Source organism: Lissotriton helveticus, chromosome 2_2, assembly GCF_964261635.1.
Source record: "Lissotriton helveticus chromosome 2_2, aLisHel1.1, whole genome shotgun sequence".
Lineage (NCBI taxonomy): Eukaryota > Metazoa > Chordata > Amphibia > Caudata > Salamandridae > Lissotriton > Lissotriton helveticus.
Window position 1 is genome coordinate 404,692,096 of NC_136060.1, and position 24,032 is coordinate 404,716,127.

At 46.8% G+C, this 24,032-nt stretch overlaps 1 protein-coding gene across 2 annotated transcripts in view; it reads right to left on the bottom strand.

Annotated features, from left to right (window-relative positions):
- The window catches only part of MAEA (macrophage erythroblast attacher, E3 ubiquitin ligase), a 413,699-nt gene that overhangs the window by 291,939 nt on the left and 97,728 nt on the right, over window positions 1–24,032 (bottom strand). For both annotated transcript variants that reach the window (XM_078678642.1, XM_078678641.1), the window contains exon 2: window positions 23,095–23,277. In XM_078678642.1, coding sequence (XP_078534768.1) covers window positions 23,095–23,277 — 183 coding nt within the window. The remainder of the gene's footprint in view (window positions 1–23,094; window positions 23,278–24,032) is intronic.

A 24,032-nucleotide genomic window follows, 5' to 3' on the forward strand; every position in this document is an offset into this window, starting at 1 on the left:
CGAGGAGAAATATATCTAATATGTTATATGCCGATTAAGTTATACAATTAAGTCAAACTAGGATAGGATTAAAACGCCTTATAAATACAGTTGCAAACTATTCACTGGAAAATTGTATGAAAATAAATGAGGCGAAGACCAAAATAATGGAAGTAAACAACGCCAAACGGAAAATGTATAAATATAAATGGTATTTGCAAAAGCAGCAACTGGAGCAAGTGAAGGCATATAAATACCTGGGAGTGTTTTTGACGAAAACAGCAGTTTTCAGCAGCACAAGAAGGATATCGAAAGAAGCGGGAACACCTTAATTATGGCATTCGAACATTGCAAAAGTCCTTGGGTGGATCCAGCTACCTGCCTCTTCTAAAGGTAATAAATGCAAAACTACTATCAACTATGGCAAGATGGCCGCCTGGTAGGAGCTCCTGTGAAGAGCTCCCAGTGCTTGGGATCCCGCTTAGGGCTTTATCCCAGTTAGCACCCGCCAGCAGCAGAAAAAAAAAAAGTAACTGGAATAGTCAACAAGTAACTGGATTACTATAAGTAACTGGATTGCTGACCTGATCGACGGATTGACGGAGCTAGGAGCCTGGGGAGCACCGCGACCTGCCACATCGCTCCGCTGAGACTGGACAGTTGGGGCGCCGGGAGACTGCAGAGCCAGAGCGGGCTGACGAGTCAGGCTGTTTGGCGGAGGTTGGTGTCTGCAAAGCCCCTTGACCTGCCTCTGGACCTGCCCCTGCTTCGTCGCCGGGATTGGGCGGCTGGGGCTCTGGGAACCTGCTGAGTGCACCGTGCTACCTGCACCGTGGACTGTCTGAGGATCGGACCGCACCACGGTAGAGAACTCGCAGCGGCACTAGGGAGCTGAGTGAGGCCCCCTCCCCCTGAATACTGCAAGGCAGAGGCGCGAGTTGGTGCGCCGGCTGCTGTGACCGGCGGGGGATTGGCAGTGAGGAGCCGCCCGCACCACAACATAATAATTGCGGCGCCCTCGGAGGACCGGGAGACCCCCCCCCCCCCGCCCGCTCCGCGGCAGTGACGGGGCTGTTGTGCCGGTGGAGCAGGGATCACTGGTGAGGCATTCAAGCAGCGCCGCAGGCTCAACAACAGCGGGGGAAGCGTGGCGGCTTTGAAGGCTTGGGGAGGGCCCCCACCCCCCCCCCCTCGCTCGTTCCTCGACAGAAGGGGGTTGGTATACCCGCACCTCAGACCTCGGACGTGGCACACCAACGCGACCAGGAAGTATCAGCAGGGACGCCTGATGAGTGGAGCCTGACACCGGTGGTTGGAGTGACAGAGATAGCAGAGGGATGAGAGAGAGTCCCCCCTCCAGCCCTGCTTACAATCCGGGCAAACACTGCAACAGCAACTGGACATTCTCGGCTGGCAAACTCATCATACACACGGTGCAGCTGGCTATATAAGGTACTTATTACACCCCACCCGCCTGCTCACTTCTCAAACTATTTCCTTTGTTCAAAATGGCTGGGGCCATAAAAATGTAGTAATAAATCCCACCGATGCCCCTGACATCCACGAGGCTCTCCAGCTCAACTCCTCCACACAGTCCAGCAGATGTAGAGATAAGCCTCCCTCTCAGCATGCTTTGAGCAGTGCTTGCTCTAACGGAAAGTGAAACTGCCCTTCCCTGTGCTCAAAGTAATAGCAGCAGACAGAGGACTAATTTCTCTATCTCCCCTAGCGGTTCGGCCATCTTGGACTGTCTATCCTTGGCGACCATCATGGACTAGTCATCCCTCAAGATTAAATGTGTGCCTTACTACAATGGTACTTTATGTATATGCCTATTTGTAACTTGCACACCTCACTTTTTAGTCAACTGTAAAGCACCGACGCTACCTCAGACATTCGCATCATACACCTACACGCAAGATTATGAGAGGGTGTCCAGCTTCTTACGGTGGTACTATTTGTCTATATTCCTAATGTTAGTGTGTCTGCCTTTTATGGTGGTATTATATGTCTTTTTTGCATAATGGTATACTGCAAATCCCACTTTCTCTACACCTCTATGCACCAACTGCTACCTCATATATTTGGTTGCTCACTTTAGATCTCATATAATTTTTAGGTTGCAATAGTATTTTGCTACTGATTCATATACCTCATTTATTTTTGACTACTCACTATTGTTATATAGCACATAACTTTTGTTGCAACTCTATCCTGCTGATTCATGTACCTCATTTATTTTGAAACACCCATCTTCGACTTTTTCACTACTGTCTCCTTTGATTCAGGCATTTTACTATCTGCATCTGTATTTTAGTCCAACATATCATCGAGTTTCATTCCTTTAGACACCAATTACTACGTCATATACTCTGGCTGCTCATTAATGTCACTGTTGTTATATGCAATTTGGTATTAGTGTATGTGCTTGTACTCTGATCCCGTATATCATTATTTTGCATCCTACACCTGTGCAATTGCTCATATTGACCTGCTACACTTATGTAACTTGCTCCCATTTCAAGTTTCATTCCTTTAGACACCAATTACTACCTCATATACTCTGGCTGCTCATTAATGTCACTGTTATTATATGCAATTGGGTACTTTTGTATGTGTTTGTATTCTGCTCCCGTATATCATTATTGTGCATCCTTCACCTGTGCAACCCGCACTCACTACAGATCTTATCCCTAGTTGCATTGACCACTACAGCATACACTTTAGCTGCCCACTATTGTCACATTCATCCCTTGCAACCGGCGATCACTGGGCACCCTCCCACACCTACCGACTACATCACCCCAACATGGAGCTCATCGGCAAGCACACATACAGAATCAACTACCCACCCGCACTCACCAAAAAAGCAGCTAAACGCTTTAAACACAACTTACTGAGGGCTCACCCCGAAACACCCTTTGCAGACACCTACTACTCACCGGTCAATGGTGACGTAAACACGGATATCATCTTCCACACCGCACATAGAGCTCAATGGAGAAAAACGTTCCTCTCTCTACTCACCGTATCCAAGTCCAGGAAATCCGCGCATGGCCAAACACTCTCCATCACACCATCGCTACTCTTCCCAGGCAGAACCTCCATCACTATCTATAACAACGGGATTGTCCTAATCCAATCGACAGACAGGAACCTGGAACTACTGGACAACCTGTTCCCCACTTTCGCACAGCACCTTTCCAATCCACGGACCCCACTCAGTCCGGTCACCCTTGACCTCGCAGCCCCCAACCATTACGATGCCAACACAACTCAGTCCCTAAACGACACGCACCTCTCCTCCACCAACGGCACCGCCGTCAGCCACCCACCTACTGCAACCACTTCACACTCCTCAATCACACACTCAGATCTCTCACAGACTCAGATCTCTCCCCGACATACACCAGCAGCACCCCCTAGCACCCCCTCCCGTCCCACCAACACCATGACCTCCATTCATTCCACCCCCATTCCTCTCTCCCCTGTCAACACAGCCCCCAATCACAACGCCTCTAACCTACCTCAGCCCCATAAGAACACGCACCTCTCCCCTACCACCGGCACCTTAGTCATACACCCACCTGCGGTAGATACCTCACACCCCTCAATCACAGACACAGTCATGTCACCCACACACACCAACCGTCCCCCCTTCCCCCTTTCACCAGCCTACATTCCCATTCTCCTCACCCGTGACACCACAGCTCCCATTCACAATACGCCCAGCCAATTTCAGCACCAGACCGACACGTACACAGACTTACCCCTCCCCTTACTCCTCCCCACTCTCAGCCCCCACTTCCACTCATTAACCATCCACACTGAGCACGCCTATCAATTCAACTCCGACTCCTCAAAAAAGAACAACACACAATCACACTCCCCCTCCCATTCACACCCCCCATTACCCTACAGGCGTCCCCATCACCACTAACACACGCTCATCCTCCACCATGCACTCTCCACCTACCACCACTAATACCCCCCTCCATACTATGGCATCCTCCCACAACCTTCCAATACCCACTACCAACACAAATACCACACTAGACTACGTTATGGCCTCCCTCCTCCAGCTCAAAGAAGACATTCACATCATCAAACAACTACTCTGCACGCATTCCAGTCACTCCTCACCCACCACTCTCCTCAAGCTCAAACAAGACATTCACATCATCAAACAATTACTAGGCACACATCCCAGACACCCCGCACCCGCCTTCACCAGCTCCACCCGTCCTAACAGGACCACCTCTAGGTTGGCTGACTCGCGCACTCAACGCCCCCCGCACTGGACCTCAATCCCTGTTCGCAATCGGGAAAATCGTCCGCATCGCTCTTGCAACACACTATCGGACCTCGACACAGTTACCCTCCTACGCTCCTACGACCCAGACCCAGCGCCCCTTACCAACATACCCTCCACACTCCGCGCCATACCAACGATTCATCCAAATCCGCTTAGACCCCCCACGCAAAACAACAGAATTTCTATCACTAGTAACTTGAGAAAAGTCCCCCTCTCTCTTGAACACCCTTCCACCCTCGACACACCCCGTCTCAAATGCACCCTCCTCAACTGCAGATCGGCATCTAGGCAGTCCTCTGCAATCGCTGATCTCATCTTATCACTGGACCTGGACCTAATCATTATGACTGAAACCTGGCTAACTGAATCTTCTACACCCATATTGGACATATTGGTTCCCCCCAACTACCACATCACCAGACTAGACAGGGTTGGTCAAAAAGGTGGGGGGGATCGCATGTATACACAGGAGTAACCTCACTGTCTTGAAAGTAACCTCTCCTTCCCTACCCTCCCCAACCTCTTGTGAATACATCTGCCTCGATATCATCAGTGAGGGCAAACCGATTTGCTCTCTTCACGGCATCTACCACCCACCAGGGGACAACGCTATCTTCTCGCAACAAATCATCGATTTGATCACAACCAATTCAGGGTGACAACTCACACAAATATACCTTGGTGACTTCAACCTTCACTGGAACGATCATAGTGACGCGGTGGTAAATAGTCTTATAAACTTCCTCGACGCCCTAGACCTCACCCAAATTTGCAACAGCCCGACCCATGAGAAAGGCTCCATCATCGACCTTATCATCTCCAAAGAGGACTCTATCCAACTCGAGTCTATCCAACCCTGTGACTGGTCAGATCATCACATTGTCACGTTCTTCGTCAATGAAAAAGTCAAATTTAACCTGGTTCAATCATTAAAGCCCAAAGTCTGGAAAAGAGACCTGAAAAAACTCAACCCAAACTTTCTACCCCCCCAACAGCTGCAACATATTACTTCCTCCCAATGGCGTTACGGACGTACAATCCTTGACGGATCACTATCTCAACGCTATGACCTCTATAGTTAACGAAGCTGCACCTATGCAGCTAAAAAGAGCATCCAATCCAATCCTTGGTACGACGGGAGTCTCAACGATGATAGACGGGCCATGCGAATGGCAGAGCGCACATGGAGATCAGCTCCCTCCGCACTGCATTTAAAAACGCTGAAGAAAAAGAGAAATGCCTACTTCAGAAAGATAAAACGCTCAAAATCAGATTTCTTCAGCCGTCAGCTTGACCAAGCCAAAAATCGTCCGAGAAAGCAGTTTGAGCTAATCAGAACACAATCCAAGGAACAACCCCAACCACTCAGCACTCTGGGCGAAGCACCCTCCTGTGAAGACTTCACTTCTTTCTTTATACAAAAAACAGACAACATAAAGAGCGATGTCCTCATTGATGCAAGTCTCTACCCCAAACCCCTCTGCACAGCACCCACTGAACCAAAAAACAATGCTACATGGTCATCCTTTGCCACCTACTCGGAAGAAGAAATTGGTAAATTGCTCAGCACTGTGAAACCAGCCAACCACCTCACAGACCCCCTTCCTGCCAATGCTGTCAAAGACCTTACCCCGTCGCTCCTCCCACTCTGGACTAAAATTATCAACAGCTCACTTCAACAAGGGACCATCCCCGAATCCCTCAAAGTTGGACAAGTCACACCACTACTAAAGAAACCTACAGCCGATCCCTCTGATCTAAATAACTGCCGACCTATTACCAATATTCCGACCCTTGCCAAACTGCTGGAAAAATGCGCACAAACTCAATTGACTAGACACATTAATCAGTTTGATCTACTCAACCCTCATCAATCAGGCTTCAGAGCGGACCACAGTACAGAAATTGCTATGATCCACATAATTGATGACGCCCTCCAAATCCTGGATCAAAACGAAACCTGCCTCCTTATCCTTCTTGATCTCTCTTCTGCATTCGACACCGTCAAACATGAGAACTTACTCGAGCTCTTAAACACAAGAATGGGGTTATCTGGAACTGTGCTCAAGTGGTTCACGTCCTTTCTACACAACAGAACGCAGAAATTCAAGAGTAACAACTTGATGTCTTCTCCTATACCGGTATCGCTAGGCGTCCCACAAGGATCATCCCTATCCCCAACTTTGTTTAACTTAGTTATGGAACCTCTCACCACCTTGCTACAAGCATCCAATGTTCAATTCCACATGTACGCCGATGACACCCAACTCTATCTCAAAGTACAATCACCCAAAGACATTATGCTCCTGAATGCGACGATCAGAAGCACTCAATCATGGTTGGCCGCTAATCATCTCAAACTGAATGCTCTTAAAACAGAGTTCCTCTTGATCTCACCTCCTGCGAAGACCACTACCACTCAAATCTGGCTTAAACACCTAACCGCACTCAATGTTTATCCCACCATCGTGGACTCTGCAAAATCTCTAGGCATAACACTTGACACCAACCTCAACATGCAGGAACACATCAACAAAGCTACTAAGGGGGCGAACTACCAGATCAATACCTTAAGGAAACTCAAACCCTTCCTTCCAGCCAAGGACTTCCAAACTGCGGTACAAGCTCTAGTCATCCCCCGATTAGATTACGGCAGCATCGCCCTCTGCGGTCTCCCACTAACTACCACGGTACCCATAAGAGCGTCTTTAAACGCCGCAGCGAGACTCATCACCGGATCAAAAAAACACTCACACATTTCCCCTGACCTGAGAGCCCTGAACTGGCTGCCTTTTGAAGCCAGAATACATCTGAAAATCGCCTGCATCACACACAAGGCTGTCCACCTGAGTTCACCTGTATATCTCGCCCAGAAGCTGACGATCTCCGGAGGCTCTAGAAAGACCAGAGGCACAAACAATCTCCTGCTAAAGCCCCAAAGATTCCGCAAGGAAAAAATGTATAAACGCTCCTTCTCAGGAATGGCACCCAGGATCTGGAACTCACTCCCCCCTGAAATCAGGCTCATCTCCTCTACCATACTTTTTAAGAAAGAAGTAAAAGCTATCCTCATGGCTAAATACACTTGAATTATTATTGGGGATGATTTTACAGACGTGCACCATTCAGTTAGACTGTTCTGTTATCCTTTTTTTTTTTTGTATGACTCGTATTATGACATGCCTGATTGTTTACGCTATCAATTATGTGTACCTGTTACATTAGTGATGTATCTGGCTGACTATGTTCCCACATGTACCTTCCCCACCCCAATTGTTATTAGTCACACGCTGTTTCCTTTCATCTGTAAAGCGCTCTGATATCTGTAAAGATCTTATTCGCACTATATAAAACTTTCAAAATAAATAAATAAAATAAACTATTACATAACGTATTCAAGCATTATTTAAAGCTCTGCAGCTTTAAATAATGCAATTTCATATACATTTAAGCTCCTTTATCGCCTGCCGCTTAATCCGTCCGGAACCCAAATCAGGTTAGTATTTGGGGTATCTAACCAGCTTATTGCAAGGAAGGGTCAGTATGAACAATTGTTACTTACCTGTAAACAGGTGGTTCTCCAGTATTGGTGTCTTTTATAGATTCACATGCTTGAATATTCCCCGTCGTCGAAGTGGGAGCCCCATGGTAAATAAAATACCAATAAAATCCCAATAAAATATGTATGTAAAACCATAACACATAAAAATAAACACTAGAAATAGTTGCAAATACCAGGTCATAATTTCCACATAGGAATACATGGAAAGGGAGAAAACATTTGCAACATATCGCTGTCATTATGTTAGTCCAAACTACAGCCAATCAGGCGCAAGCACCCCTCCAGAACCTTCTCCTCAGAGGCTCAGGCCCTCAGATTTTCGTAGCACAAGAGTGACAAAAGAGACTAGGAGGAGAAGCGAGCCTCTGAGGGGAGGCGGGAGGGTCGCATGTGAATCCATGCAAGACCTATGCATTGCTGATTTTGCTCTTGCTGCCAGCTATTACTGCTCACTATTCTATTCAAGCATGTGAATCTATGAAAGACACCCTAATACTGGAGAAGAACAATTGTTACTTACCTGTAAACAGGTGGTTCTCCAGTATTGGTGTCTTTCATGGATTCACATGCGACCCTCCCGCCTCCCCTCAGAGGCTCGCTTCTTCTCCTAGTCTCTGTTGTCACTCTTGTGCTACCAAAATCTGAGGGCCTGAGCCTCTGAGGAGAAGGTTCTGGAGGGGTGCTTGCGCCTGATTGGCTGTAGTTTGGACTAACATAATGACAGCGACATGTTGCAAATGTTTTCTCTCTTGCCATGTATTCCTATGTGGAAATTATGACCTGATATTTGCAACTATTTCTAGTGTGTATTTTTATGTGTTATGTTTTTACATACATATTTTATTGGGATTTTATTGCTATTTTATTTACCATGGGGCTCCCACTTCGACGACGGGGAATATTCAAGCATGGGTATCTATGAAAGACACCAATACTGGAGAACCACCTGTTTACAGCGGACGCGGCGATTTTGGCATTAAGACACGCTTAGCGCTCCTGATGTTAACTTGTGTTTAAAAGGAAACTTTGACTTTTAATTTGTGTTGTGTGTACTGTATTTTAAAATTACCTGGCAAATTTGATCCCTGACCGCTCCTGACCCCGTTCCGCCACGGCAAAGTGCGATTGAGCGGAGGGTCGCATAACGAGCAACACAACTTCCGTCCTGATCCCTCACTTCCGGGGGTTAGTGCTCTTTCCTCCACCCCCTCTTGGGCTATTTCATATGGAGATCAGCAGGAAGCGCAGCGGGCGAGCCGGCGTCGCGCCAAAGGCAAGCCCGTCTGCGCCCGTCCGCGCCGGGCCGAGACCACGGGTCAGCTATAACAGCCACCCGATCACCTATACCTCCTCGGATCTCCTCAATTTGCAACATGAGGGGCCTATTACCCCCCATGTTAGGATGGCTACACTCAATTCAGGTATTTTAGTCCCTAGGCTCGTCCTCTGGAGGCCTATACACGCAGCAGACTTCTATCTCGCTTTCTGGGATCCCTCATCGTCCCTTTAGACCTGCACCTTCGGTCTCAGCCCCTCTTGCTATCACTTACCTAAATACTCGCTCGATGGTGAAACACCAACTCGAGATTTTTCAACTTCTCGATGCCAACAACATCGACATCCTCCTCTTATCGGAAACCTAGCTGATGGATGATTCCGCACCTGACATTCTAGCTGCAATACCCGCCGGGTATTATATAATTCAATCCAATAGATCCCAGGGTAAAACGGGTGGCGGAGTTGCAGCTATCATTCATCAAAAGCACAAATGTACCATCTTAGAGAGGGTTAGTCTCCCCCGAGTTGATAGCCTCATTTTGAAATTTGCCTCCCCGAAGTTCTCCTTTATTTGTGTCATCTTCTACCGCCCCCCTGACCATATGCCCCTGTTTTCTCAGCTCTTCAGAGAATTGGTCTCTCAACTTGCCATTAATCACGCCAGGATCATCATCGTTGGCGATTTCATTTACTGGCGCTCAGATTCCCGTGAAAGTAACTGGTCAGTAGAGTTCTCGGACCTCCTCTCCGGCATGAATTTTTTCCAACAGGTTCACAAAGCTACCCACAGTAAGGGGCACATCTTGGATCAAGTGTGGACCTCTAATTCTGCTATTACTCCTCCCATTATTTCCCCCTGTTCTTGGTCTGATCACTTTTTTATTTCCTTTACTATGACTCATATTCCTTCTGTCCCATTGACCCCAGCCAGTAATCTTTTAGTCCAAAACTGGAAGCGGGCCGATCAGGAAGAAATTCATATGCTTCTGGCTACTTCTGCTCCTACGGAATAGGCCTCCATCTCATGTCAAGCGTCCAACCTTGACAGCTGGCTAAATTAGCCAGCGATAAGGTCGCCCAGCTGAAAAAAATTAAAAGCAAACGCCCCCACGATGCTCAGCGATGGTTCTCTGAGGAACTAAAAATGGAAAAATTGGCCCTCCGGCAGGCTGAACGCCGTTGGCGGCGTGTGTATACCCCTGAGGAGAAAACTGCTTATGTAACCTTATTAAAACATTATAAAAACTCTATTCTTCAGACCAAAACTGCATATTTTTCCTAAAAATCATTAATTCATCTTCTAAGTCCAAGGACATTTTTTCTATTGTCAATGAGCTCACACAACCTGACCGGGTACTGGCTAAACCTGTCCCCTCACAGACTCTGTGTAACTCACTGAATGCTTTTTTTTATCAATAAAATCATTACTATTAAAAATAATATCTCTCCCCTTACCCCGTCTGCTGCTCCTACTACCACTTGTAAAAACTCAGCTGTGTTGGACCACATTCCCTTGATTTCCAAGGCAGAGTTTTTGACTCTTTTGAATAGAGTGGGTTCCGGCTCTCCGAACGATTGCTGCCCTCCCCATATCCTGAAAGAAGCTTTCCTCGCTGGCCCTGATCCCCCACTATCACTCCTCAACAACTCTCTAGCTACATGCATCGTCCCGGACACCTTTAAATGTGCCGCAGTAGTGCCTATCCTGAAGTAAAAAGTCTTGGGGTTATCATCAGCAAAGATTTGTCATTAAAACCTCAAATTAACGCAGTAACTTCCTCATGTTTTTTCCATATTCTGAGAATCCGGAAAATCTGCAGGTTCCTGACCACTGAGGCCCTTACACTTGTTATCATGGCCCTGGTCACCTCTCGCCTCGACTATGCCAACGTTCTTTACGTTGGCATCCCGGCATATCCGCTCCACCAATTACAACGGTTTCAGAACCAAGCAGCGAGACTGATTTTCCACCAACCTAAACATCAACAATGTCTCCCCCTTGCTGAAGAACCTTCATTGGCTCCCGGTGACCAAACGCTGTATTTTCAAACTTGGCTGCACCATCTTTAAGTCACTATCTGGTTAGGACCCTGCCTTTATCACTTCCAGGATTCATCGGTATGTTCCCTCCCGCAACCTTCGCTCTTCCCACCATAACCTTCTTTCCGTCCCCTCTTTCAAACGGAAAAAACATGGGGGCCTTAGGTTCTCATTTCTGGCACCCAGGCTATGGAATCTCTTCCCAAATGAACTTAGGTCAACTTCCAGCTATACCCTATTCAGGAAATCCTTGAAAACTCACCTGTATCGTCAAGCCTATGAATAACAACTGCACACTGTCTCCCATCATCGCCCTCCCGCTCCTAGCGCCATGAAACCGCTTGGTGTCCGTGCGCTGTATAAATAATTTTTACATTACAGGTAAGTAACAATTGTTCTTCTACAGTATTAGGGTGTCGTTCATAGATTCACATGCTTGAATAGAATAGTGAGCAGTAATAGCTGGCAGCAAGAGCAAAATCAGCAATGCATAGGTATGAAGATGAACCAATAGCATAGCATAGCCAGGAGGAATGATAATAATAATAATAACAACAACCATATCATTACACAACCATATAAGTGGAGGGTAGAAAGCAGAGGCTCACCTTAGTTAAAAAGATTGTGAAGCACTGCTTGTCCCACCGCCGTATCGGCTTCGTTGATCGTTTCAAGGCAATAATGTCTTGTGAAAGTGTGCCTGCTGGACCACGTAGCTGCTCGGCAAATTTGATGAATCGGCACACCAGCAAACAGGGCAGTAGAGGATGACATCGCCCTGGTAGAATGAGCTCTCACTGAGGATTAAAGAGGCTTGCCAGCCTTCTGGTGACAAAGGGAAATTGCTGAAGAGATCCAACGTGCAATAGTTGGCTTGGTGACCGAACGCCCCTTGCACATGCGTCGTAGGCTACAAACAGCTGATCAGATTTGCGAAAGGGTGCCGTCCTATGGATGTAAAATTTAAGGCAGCGCTTAACGTCCAGAGAATGTAAACACTGCTTGTTAGACCTGTCTGGATTTTTTTCGCAGTCCCTCCTCATTATTATTTATTTTGTCCCCTTTTTGCCCCTCATACCCTTACTATTTTTGTGTCTACTATTTTTTTTTAGGTGTTGGTCAAGGGGATAGGTGTTCTTTTTCCCCCCATAATCTTTTACCTCAGGCCCAGAGGCCTGTTCTGACAGTAAAGTTGGAACCACACAAAATGGTGGCTTCCAACTGCCCCAACTGTCGCACCTAGAACTTGGCCATAGCTTAACATAGGGCATTCCAGAACCTTCTGGTCCATGCTGGACCATTGAAGGGCAGCCTATAAAAGGCGGAATGCGGGGCAGCCATTTTGTCTACCTGTGGAAGTCAGCTGGAGGACAGGTGGTAGCTGAGAGTGGGAAGAGGTTAGGCTTAGGGTTGACCTCCTGGACTGGGAAGCTGCCTTATTGGCTCAACCCACTACTCCCCTGTTGGTTACTTGTCCTGGCCCCGCTGTGGGAAGTTACTGGAGACCCTGGGCGCCTAGCTGGCCCCTTGTCTAAAATTATACAGGGACAGCTTCTGGAGAAGGAGACTGCCGCGCTGCGGAGCGCAGTCCTCTGCCCAGCTGGTGAGACTTAAGGAGTGCGCCTTCTTTCACCCCCAACCCCTGTCCAGGAACTGCCATCTGCCCCAGGACTGCTAATCGCCCCCCCTGGGGTTGGTGTGTGCCAGTGGGCTTGGATTAACTCAGCCTTTAAATTGCCTTTCCCTCTCACCATCTGCCCCTCACCTGCCTTTGCTGCCGAGTGCTCGCTATCCTGGTGAGGCGTGGGAGGAAGGTGACGCGATCGCCTTGAGGAGGTGGCTGGGCTTGTTGCCCTCATCCTGATAGTGCAGACAGGGGCTGGTTGACCCATCGACTGAAGAGGGAAGAGAGCGCCTGGAAGGAATAGCGACTGAGGAGGGAAGAGAGCGCCTGAATGTGGAAGCGGCCCGGAGTCTACAGCGGTAGTGTGGTGGAGTCGCTAGCTCCCCGCGCATGCTCCGTGAGTAGGCCAGCGAGTGAAAGCGAGGCGGCGCTTCCTCAGAGCCGCTAATCCCCTGCGCTTGCCCAGTGAGCAGGGGATCGGTCTGAAGAGAGAGGCGGCGCTCGCGTAGAGATCTTATCTCCCGCGTTTGCTTTGTGGTGCGAGCGTCTGGAACCCCCAACGACCCCCTCCCTTACTGAAGGGCCTGAAACCCCCAGCGGCCCCCCCCCCCCCCTTCCCCCCTTTTCTGAAGAACATCGGCGGGAGGGAGTGGAGTGAGGCCGGTGGGACCTCGAGAGAGCCTGAAGTCATCAGCGACGCGTGGGGACTGGGACAACATCGTCCCCACGCTACAGTAAGGAGTGGGGCTCTCTATCTCTGGGGAGTTCTGAGCATAGGGGTGAATTCTCACTTTTGACAGTTGCCCCCCCCCCCTGAGTGGAATAGAAGCTCTGCGGAGCAAAAGACAAATAAAATACATATTTAGCTGGCCTAAGAAGGTATGAAGATTGCCTGCCTGTTATTGATATAGTGCCTGTTAAATGTAATGAAATACAGAAAGTCATTAATGATTTGCATAGTAGATTAAACGTGTTATTGCAATTGCTGAGACCAGTGATAGAGTGTAGGTCCTATGTAGAAACTATGCCTGATTAAATGCTAGGATCTCTAGTGATGTAAAGCGGATGACTTAAGTTAGCACCTTAGTGGAGACTATAGTATTGTCCTGATTAAAAGGTATTGTGCTTTCTTCTCCAAAAGGGAATCTGCATAAAATGTAATTCAGTAATGGTAAAAGACTAAGCATATTTACAAGTTACATGTATTGAGTTGTAATTCTCTTTCCACAGACAAACAGTGTTATAATTTCTCCTGAGCTAAATGTAAATTTTTCCTGTGTGAATATTGAGAGTTAAACCAAAGAGAATATTATTTTTATAAAGCAGTGCTTATTTTCCTACATTTTTGGTGTAGCGTTTTCTTTTGTGTGATATTGCGTGGTTTTACTTTTGGGTGGTCTGCAACCTTAACACTGTGCCTCTGAAGTTTATGTCTTGCCCTAGGCCAGGCTACCCCAGGTTCTAACATTGCTCTGCTGGAGATTGAGGGTTTGGAAAGAAAGTCTTTAAGAGAACAGGCTCATTGAGGTGAAAGTCAGTAGGCACCTTAGGCATGTAAGCCGGGTTTGTGCGAAGCACTATACAGTCCAATTTGGACTGGAGAAAAGGAGTCTTAATGGTAAAGGCGTGAACATCACTCATGCGACGTGAAGCGGTTAAAACAAGGAGAAGGGCCACTTTCCAAGTTAAAAATGTCAAAATCCTCCTTTTGAATAGGCTCGAATGGTGCCTTCATTAATTGTGTCAAATCAATGTTGAGATGCCAGGCTGGAGGAGGACGCCTAATGGGAGGGAACTTCCTGAACAGTCCTTTAAAACACTGACGACTGATCCTGGAAGAGCAGAGAGAGGAGGAGCCATCCTGCCGGAAGCGAGAAATCGCCGCCAAGAAAACTTTCAAAGTGGAGTGGGAGAGCCCTGACTGTGCCAGCTCTAGAAAGAACGGAAGAAACTGAGCTGGAGTAGAATGAACTGGATGAATGTTGGCAGCCACGCACGAGTGACACAACCTTTTCCACTTGAGTTTATAAGTCTTTATTGATATGGAGCTCTGGCATTGGCAAGAATGTCTCTGCATGCTGGCGGGATTTTCAAATGGGCATATTCAAAGGGCTCAGATTCCAGGCTGATAATCTGAGAGAGGGGGGGGTCCGGATGACAGATCAGGCCCTCGTCTATCGTGAGGAGGTCCGCTCGAGGATGAAGGAGAATCGGTTCGCACTGAGAAAGAAGCAGCAGTTCTGAGAACCACGCTTGTCGAGGCCATCTGCGAGCGATCAGGAGAATGTGGCACGGCTGTCTCCGCATTTTCCACAATACTCGAGGAACCAGTGGAATCGGCAGAAAGGCATAGGCGAATAGACTGCACCAATCCATCAAAAGGGCATTCCCGGACGATTCTGGATGGGGAAGCCAACTTGCAAAGGACGTGCATTTCTGGTTCGCTGGGCTCGCAAAGAGATCTATGCTCGTATGACCCAAACACCGAAAGATGAAGTCCAGAGTCGGCTGATGTAGCTCCCACTCGTGCGTCGAGGATGCCGACCTGCTGAGGGCATCCGCTAGGATGTACGAGATGCCTGGTAGATGAACTGCCGTCAGGGTAACGTGGTGCCGAAGCGCCCAGTCCCAGATAGTTTGTGCCAGCCGAGACAGGAGAGGAGATTTGGTGCTGCCCTGCTTGTTCACATAGTGCATACTGGTGGTATTGTCTGTTTGGATGAGCACCGATTCCCCCTGGATCAGAAGATTGAACGATTTGAGAGCCAGAAAGATGGTCATCAACTCCAGCCTGTTGGTGCCAGGAGCGTTGAGATGGGAGTCCATTTGCCTTTGATGGACAGCCCCTGAAGGTGTGCGCCCCAACCTTCCAAGGAGGCATCCGTGGTCAGAGTGAGTTCCGGAGTTGTGGTGAGGAATGAGGTCCCGGCAGCCACGTTGGACAGCTGTGCCCACCACTGGAGAGCCGACCTCATCCGGGCGGTCACACGAACTAGATCGTTGAAGGAGCAGTTGACCTGACGCCACTGACCGTTCAATTCTTCCTGAATTAGGCGATTCCTGAGCCTGCAGTTTGGTATCAGAGAGATGCACGAAGACGCCATTCCCAGAAAAGACTTCAATATACGAACGGAAACTGACTCTTTTGAACTAAGGAGGGTCACCAGGCGTAGAATCCGCAGCTGACGTTCGTGAGACACAAATGCTTTGGCAAGTGACGTATCCAGGGTGGCGCCTAGAAAAGTCCTGCAGTGAGCTGGGTCGATCTGAGACTTCTCGGCATTGACGGAAAGGCAAAGGGAGCGAAACAAGTCCTGACAGAGTTGAGTGTCTCGAGACAGCTGCCTGTGAGACAGCGACTTGATGAGACAATCGTCCAGGTAGGGAAAGATGTGGATACTCTGAAGACGTAGGTAAGCCACTATTGGGGCCAAAACCTTTGTGAAGACACGAGGGGCGGAGCGCAGGCCGAAAGGCAGCACCTTGAATTGAAAGTCTCTCCACCCCACCCGGAAGCAGAAGTACTGCCAGTGACGAGGAAGAATTGGCACATGGAAATAAGTGTCCTGAAGGTCGATGGTGGTCATGAAGTTGTCCTTGCAGAGAAGACGTAAGATCTCCATCAGCGTGAGCAGGCGGAAGGACTGGCACTTCAGGTATTTATTCAGTACCCGTAAATCGAGGATTGGACACCAGTCGCCTGTCTTTTTGAGGATGAGGAAAAACCGGGAATAAAATCCCATTCCCCTCTGAGACTTGGGAACCACTTCAATGGCACCCTTCTGAATCATGATGTGAATCTGCTGGAAAAGTTCTTTGAGGTGCGCAGGAGGCAGACCAGTTGGAGGAGTGTGAGGAGGAAATTTTACAAACTCCAAGGCATGGCCCTTTGATACAATGTCCAATACCCAACGGTCCGAGGTGATTGAGGATCATTGAGAAAAGAACAGGGAGATTCGACCTCCAACCTTGCGCGGGAAAGGAAAGTCATTGCCTTTTGGAAGTGGAACCTCTATAGGAAGATTTTCCACGATACGATTTGGAAGTTTGCTGGCGTGAGGACTGCTGCTGCTGGTTGGAATATCGTTGATTACCCTGGCCATAGGAGTGGTATTAATTCGATCCTCAATGAAAAGAATGGTGGTGCCACGTCCGCGCGCACCACGAAAGGGCTGTTTGCGGAACTGTAAAGTGCCCAAGGAGCGAGACGTTCCGGTATCTTTCTTCATCGTCTGCAGCAGCTCATTGACATGCTGACCGAAGATTGACTCACCGTCATAAGGCATGTCGAGCATTTTTGCCTGGACCTCCTGCCGAAAAGAGGTAGACCGGAGCCAACCCTGACGCCGTAGAACAGCAGCCCATGCAAGTTGACGGAAGCCAGTGCAGGCAATAGCCACGGAGCAGTCTATGATCTCTTCCGACGCTCTTTCCCCGTCCTGGAGAATTTTAAGAGCCTCCGCACTGGAGGACTCGGAATGAGGGCAACCAAGGTGGACATGTCAGACCACATCTGACTATCGTAACGTCCCAGTGTGGCCAAAGCGTTAGCGGCCCTTACAGTAGTGGAAGCCATAGTTGAGAACTTTCGCCCGATGGCATCTAGGCGACAACCTTCGCGATCCGGAGGAGCCGCAATCGGGGAAGATGGGTTTCTGGAACGGAGCTGGGCTGCCTGGGTGACTACTGAATCTGGTTTAGGCTGTGCCAACAGGCAAGCTGGAGAACCCTGGGGCGCCTTATACTTTTTCTCCAATCGAGGTAGTGTGCAGGGATGGAATTCGGCGTTTGCATTAACTTGACTCCTTCATTCCAGATGAAGTCGACGATTGGGACTGTCCGAATTTACTTGAATGGTTGACTCTTAAAGTCATACGAGAAGCAGTCATCTTCCCTTAGTACCATAGGAAGTTTAAAGCGGAGTGCCGACCTATCCACGAGTTGGTGGAAACCTGTAATATCAACAGGAGGGGAATCCCCCGGAGTTGCAGGAGGTGGGGACGGTGTTTGAATCTGGTAATTGTCCCAGTCTTGCACATCGCCATCACCATCAGTATCGTCATCCTGCAGCTCACCATCCTTTCTGTCCGGGCGAAGATTATCATCATCGTCTTCATACACTGTAGCATGGACCTGAACAGAGGTCTTAGCAGGAGCAGGTGGCGGTTGCGGAACAGCGGTAGGAGGTGGTGCAGGCGCAGGTGCTGGTTGCGGCATCGGAACAGTGGTAGAAGGTGGTACAGGCGCAGGTGCCGTAGGCAGAGGCGAACCATGACGAAATGGCAGAAAACGCCTGTTGTAATCCTCGAGCACATACTGAAGATTGGAAAAGAGGGAAAGAGGAATTGATACCGTCGGAACCTGAGTGGACGTTCTACCTCTTGAGAATACGAGTCCTCGTGATCATCCCCATAGTCCTGACACTTTATGACTAGTTCAGAAGGGCTACATGCTGCCCAGAAATTATCATCTTCTTCGTCCTCAGAAAGTCTTGCTCAGAACCTGTCGCAAACAGGGGCGACGGGGGCTGTGTGTCACGTGGAATGTCAAGCTGTTCCAGAGGCACTTGGCGACATTGGTGCAAAGGGTCGGCGGAGTAAACGCCAGACCCGGATGAAGGAATCTGCACCAGAGGCAAGGATGATGACACCACCGTCGACAAAATCGTCGTTGAAGCTGTCAACGAGGACTGGACAGACATCGTCGAGGCCACCGTCGACGGAGCCACCGTCGACGGAACCACCGAAGACGAGGCCGTCGGCGACAAAACCGCCGTCGACGGAACATTCGTCGACAGAGTGGCCGGCGTCGAGGAGGCTTTCTTCACAACTCTCGTCGACATATTTTCTGATGACGACGAGAGACTCTTCTTCGACGTCGAGGCGATAGGAATCGTCGACGAGACAGTTTTAAAACGGAGGCATACCTTCGTCGACATAGATGGCGTCGACGCAGCCACCGTCGACGACCAGAAGCCGAAGTCGTTGTCACTGTTTTCGTCGACGAGCCGGAGACGGCAGATCTCGTCGTCGGGACGAGCCGGAGACGGCAGATCTCGTCGTCGGGACGATCGTCGACGCTCCAGTCGACGATTTTACACGTTTTAAGGTGGAAACCTACTTAGAAGAAGCCGTAGACGCCTGAGAGCCAGATCTCGGGGGCGTCGGCGTAGCAGGAGGAGATGGGGACACCGCAGGAGCCTTCAAGAGTGAGAGTTTCTTCTTCAAGAAAGGAGAAGGTAAATCCTGCACAATGCTACGCTTTGAGGCGGCTTTAGAAGTACCTGACACCAGGCTTTCTCCATCACAGAGCTGAATCCTTGTCCTTCAGCCTTTGCAACCAGAGGAAGAGGCGACCCTCCCTTTCCTTTAAGGTCTTGGTGGAAAAAGTCCTGCAGATTTCACATTTGCCTACCTCATGGTCAGGATAGAGGCAGTATATACGTTTCTCGTGGGGGTCTTCAGAATAAAGTCTCAACTTCCCACAAGAAGAACAAGGTCTAAACAATTACTTCTTACTTGAAGACATTGTAGAAAGTACTGGAAAACCAGAGAAAAGTAGAAAACTGAGCATAGCTCAGGGAGACTCCCTTTCCACGACGTGTGGTAGAAAATCTGAGGGCCTGAGCCTCTGAGGAGAAGGTTCTGGAGGGGTGCTTGCGCCTGATTGTCTGTATTTTGGACTAACATAATGACAGGGATATGTTGCAAATGTTTTCTCTGTAGCCATGTATTCCTATGTGGAAATTATGACCGGGTATTCGCAACTATTTCTAATGTGTATTTTTATGTGTTATGTTTTTACATACATATTTTATTGGGATTTTATTGCTATTTTATTTACCGTGGGGCTCCCACTTCGACGACGGGGAATATTCAAGCATGTGAATCTATGAAAGACACCCTAATACTGGAGAAATAAAATTGGGGAAGAGAATAAACTGAAAGACAAACGCATTGTGTCAACTGCTCTTGCAAGAATTACAAGCAAATCCTAAATCACAGGATTGGAAATATTTACAATCGACTTTAATTGAGTATTCAGCACATCAAATGTGGGACATGGACCTAAGGCCAGAATTGTTTAAAAAAACTTATTAATAAAACATGGAAACATTTGTCAGTACTGAAGGACAAATCTTTTTCAAAATGAAATCATGCATGGATGATTCTGAGTGAATAAAAAACAACTAAGCCCGAAATTTACGTAGAAACACCGGGGACTTTATAACTAAGAAACATTTTCACTAAAGCGTGTTTTGGCCTTCTTCCAGGGTCATTACATGCAATGCCATGGCAACTTACAACAAAATCTAGGCATTGTAGAGTTTGCAAAAAGGGAGAGGCAAACATTATTCACTTAACTTGCATATGCCCAGACTTGATGGAAGAAAGAAGGAGGCTACTACAGAATAAATGTAATAGCCAGGGAATTGGATCTGGTAGGCAAGCGCTCATAAAATGTATTAATTCAACAGATATAGATTTGAACGCTGCTTTTGTTAAATTCATGCTATTGGCAAAAAAAAGAAATTAGTTTCTGCGTATTGGCCCCGACGCTATTCAATCTGTTTCTTGCCGATCGGATCCCGCTATTAAACGCCACTAATTCACACTCTCCAAAGATTGGGACCCAAATACTAACCATGCTTACTTTACGCTGATGACCTAGTTTTGATCAGCCAAACAAAGGTGGGTCTACAGCGTCTTCTTGATATCACGTTTGAGTATTCCGAGGCTAACAATTTAAATATCAACCTGGAAAAAAACAAAACCATGACAATTAAAAAGAACCTCAAGAAAATACCTGTCTGGTTCTGGGACAAGACTCTCAGACTCAGTTACAGAGTATATATACGTGGGGGTGATTATCGATCAAGGTGGTCACTTTGCAACTCAAGGGGATACAATTAAAAGAAAGGGTATAGCCCTAGCTGTCTCAATGAGAAACCTTAACTCCAAACTGACGGGCCCCTCACTTGCCCCATTGGTTGAAGTTATACAAGCACAACTTCTACCTACAATAACCTATGGGAGCGAGGCACAGAGGGGAAGGGACTCAAAGCTATTGGATGCAATGGTAGCAAAAGTACACAGAATAATCTTTGGATTACCAACACGAGTCTCCCCAGCACAAATCAGGCTCAAGTTTGGTGTTGAAAAACAGACCATTGCAAGAAAAGGTGTGATAGTCATCTTCTGGGACAAAATAAGGAAATCCAAACTAGGCACCCTAAATTGGCATTTGTGGTCTGAATTAAAACAGAAAGAAGCATCACCAGCGGCAAAATACCTAGCAACTAGTCTGTCCACACTAGGTCTCACCGAACTTTGGGAAACTCCTACAAGTCACTGCATCTTTAAAAAAGAAATAAAGAAAATAGCAAAGAATCAATCTTGGATTGAATTCAAGGCAGCCCTTACAAGAAGGTCGCAGGGCCGGATGGTCTTGAGCTCTTATTCCTCCTTGGCTGCACAAAAGTATCTAGCTCTGAGGGTTTGCCAAATATACAAAAATTCAAATTTTAAAATACAGACTAGGCCTATTGCCATGTATAAAGCACTTTCCTCACTGGCTGAAAAACCAATCTGATTTTACCTGTCGCCTTTGCAGTATATCGCAAGAAGATATGCTGCACCTTATCTGTACATGCAAAGAACTAACAAAGGAAAGAAAACAGCTTTTAAAAACACTTTTTAATCAGAGATGTATCCGCACACAGAGACAGGCTGTGCTGGCGTGTTTTGTACCCAAGGTCACGCAGCTGAACCGCCGCTTTGTAAAATCTTTAAAACAAGCGGGGAAGAAAATACCTAGACACATCAATTAGTTTGTATTGACTTTTAACTGATTTTAATAATTGTTGATATTGAATGAGACATTTTGTAGCAATGGTTTTAAGTAACTGTGCTAAATAAAATAAACTTGAAACTTGGTGAATAGTTGGATGTAAACTTAGAAGAAGGAACTTCGGAAAAAATAGCGCTTGTGTTTATAATAGTTGGAATAAGAAATAATGCCTGTGGTTGCTTACTTTTTTTTTTATATATATGGGAACAGTAGGAAACACTGAAGAAGAATTTTAATGTTGTAAAATAAAAAGTAAGTTATTTTCCCTAGTATATTAATTTTTTAAAGTGCTGACATTATAAATGTGTAAACTGTATGATTTTAAATAATCAAAGCATTTGTTCAGTCTACATTTTTATAGATTCAAGTTTTGCTTCAAAATTCGACCATTCTTTTGAACATTTTAAGGCTCCTTTTTAGGCAGAATTACAGAACCTTCTTGGCAGATGCAGTAATGGACCTGGCTGCTCTGGGGGATGGATATTTAGCAATTTTCACGGCACAAACTACATTACCCCAATTTCAGGGCAAATTTTAGGCTAACATTCAACTTTAAATTGGGATATTAGTGTATGTAAAATGTAAAAGTGCCTAAAGGGGATAAATGGCAGAGATCTTTAAGGAGGTACCAAAATACAAATTCAATTTTATTGAATAAGTGTCCAACACGAGCCTGTGTTTCATGCAACGTTTTAAGTGACATCATAGACAACAAAAGCATAGCTAAAGTAACTCCAAGTCGAAAAACATCTGCTTGTTCATTTATATTCATGTACAATTTTATGCTGCATATGTTATCAAACACTTCTTACGTCCATCAACATAAATTGCTTTAATGGAGAAGCAAAAAAGAAAAATTAGGAGAGACCTCCAGGGCAGCTGTACGTAAAATGAACACACTGTTGATACTGTCAGCCCTTAAACACTGATTCCTACCATCCTCCCACATCTCCTGGAGGGTGACTCCCAAGTATTTTCTTTTTTTTTTGTTTAAACTATTAGATTTTAACCCATCTTCTCCAACCTCCCTCAATCCAGCCATTCACATCCGGAAATACATATGTATGTCTGGTGTTGTGCCATTCTCGCCACGTCTCTCTATGTGCTGAACTTCAATGCTCTCAGACAGTAGAAACAGGCATCTGAGAAACAAACATCACACGTGACAGCAGCTCTACCACAACTGATGCGTTTGGGTATGCTACATCTTGACATCTACAAACCCAGGGTAGTCCAGGAAGAAGGCAGAAGAAGATACTGCAGCGTGTTTCTCTACTTGCCTTCTCACTGGTCTGTGGAGAACCGGGAGAGGCAGAGAGTGGCAGAGCGAGCTAATGCATCTATTTTTACTTAGAATGGTTTCTAAGCACATTTAATACAATTTGAGACCCAAAAGCAAGATAGCATGTGACAATTTATGAGTCGAAGATTCAAAAACAGTATTACCTTTCTTTTCAAGACACTAAGCTTTTCCACAACGCCATCGAGAAGACTAACAACAGAGTCCACAGCTGGACAGCTACTTAAGGTCTTCTCCAGTTCAGCTACAACCATAGTAACGTGGCTCGTCTCCCGGTCAATATTCTTTTGTGCTGCCCTGAAGCGTTTATTCAGGGTTTCATATGGCACCTAAAATAATTGAACAGAATAAGTTACAGAGAAGCATACATAAACTACATCTATAAAATGTGAATCATCCTTAGCCATATTGAACATAAATTCAGGATAGAAGCAAAAACGCAAGAGCACCCAACTTATCTGGCAGTACGGCCATATATTTTTCAAACATGCTTAAAGGCTGCGCACATTTAGTCCTACTGCACACTGCTCGTTTGAGCTTCAGAGTCAGCCGCAAGCAGAAATTTTTCACCCGAGGCTGCCGAGAAAGGATAATTCTCCAGCTTACCCACAGATATGTTTGCTGTTACAGTGCCTGATACACCAGCCCATCACACAACTTTGTAGTGACATGGTTGGAGCATGCAAATAAAGACTATTGGTGTTTCTATATCTGGATGTAATGGTTGTGAAAGAAACAAATGATCTGATAAATTCTTTAAACTGAAAGTGTATGCTATCTGTCGTCAGAACTTATTGTCACGGGGTGCAATTATTACCTCGGATGAATACTTGGTAGTAGTGACTGAAATATATGGGCAGGCAAAAGGTGACATACAATATTACCAAGTGGGTCCAATGTAGACAGAAATAATACAAACAGGAGCACAGAAGTTTTATGATTTAAAAAAAAAAAAAAAAAAAAGAGCCATGGTCTGGAAACCAGATTATCAGGGTCAAACAATTATTCTAATTTGTCTCGATACCATGAATAGTGAAAATCAAAATGTTCGGGATGAAGCCTCCATGAACAGAGCAGCAGGGAT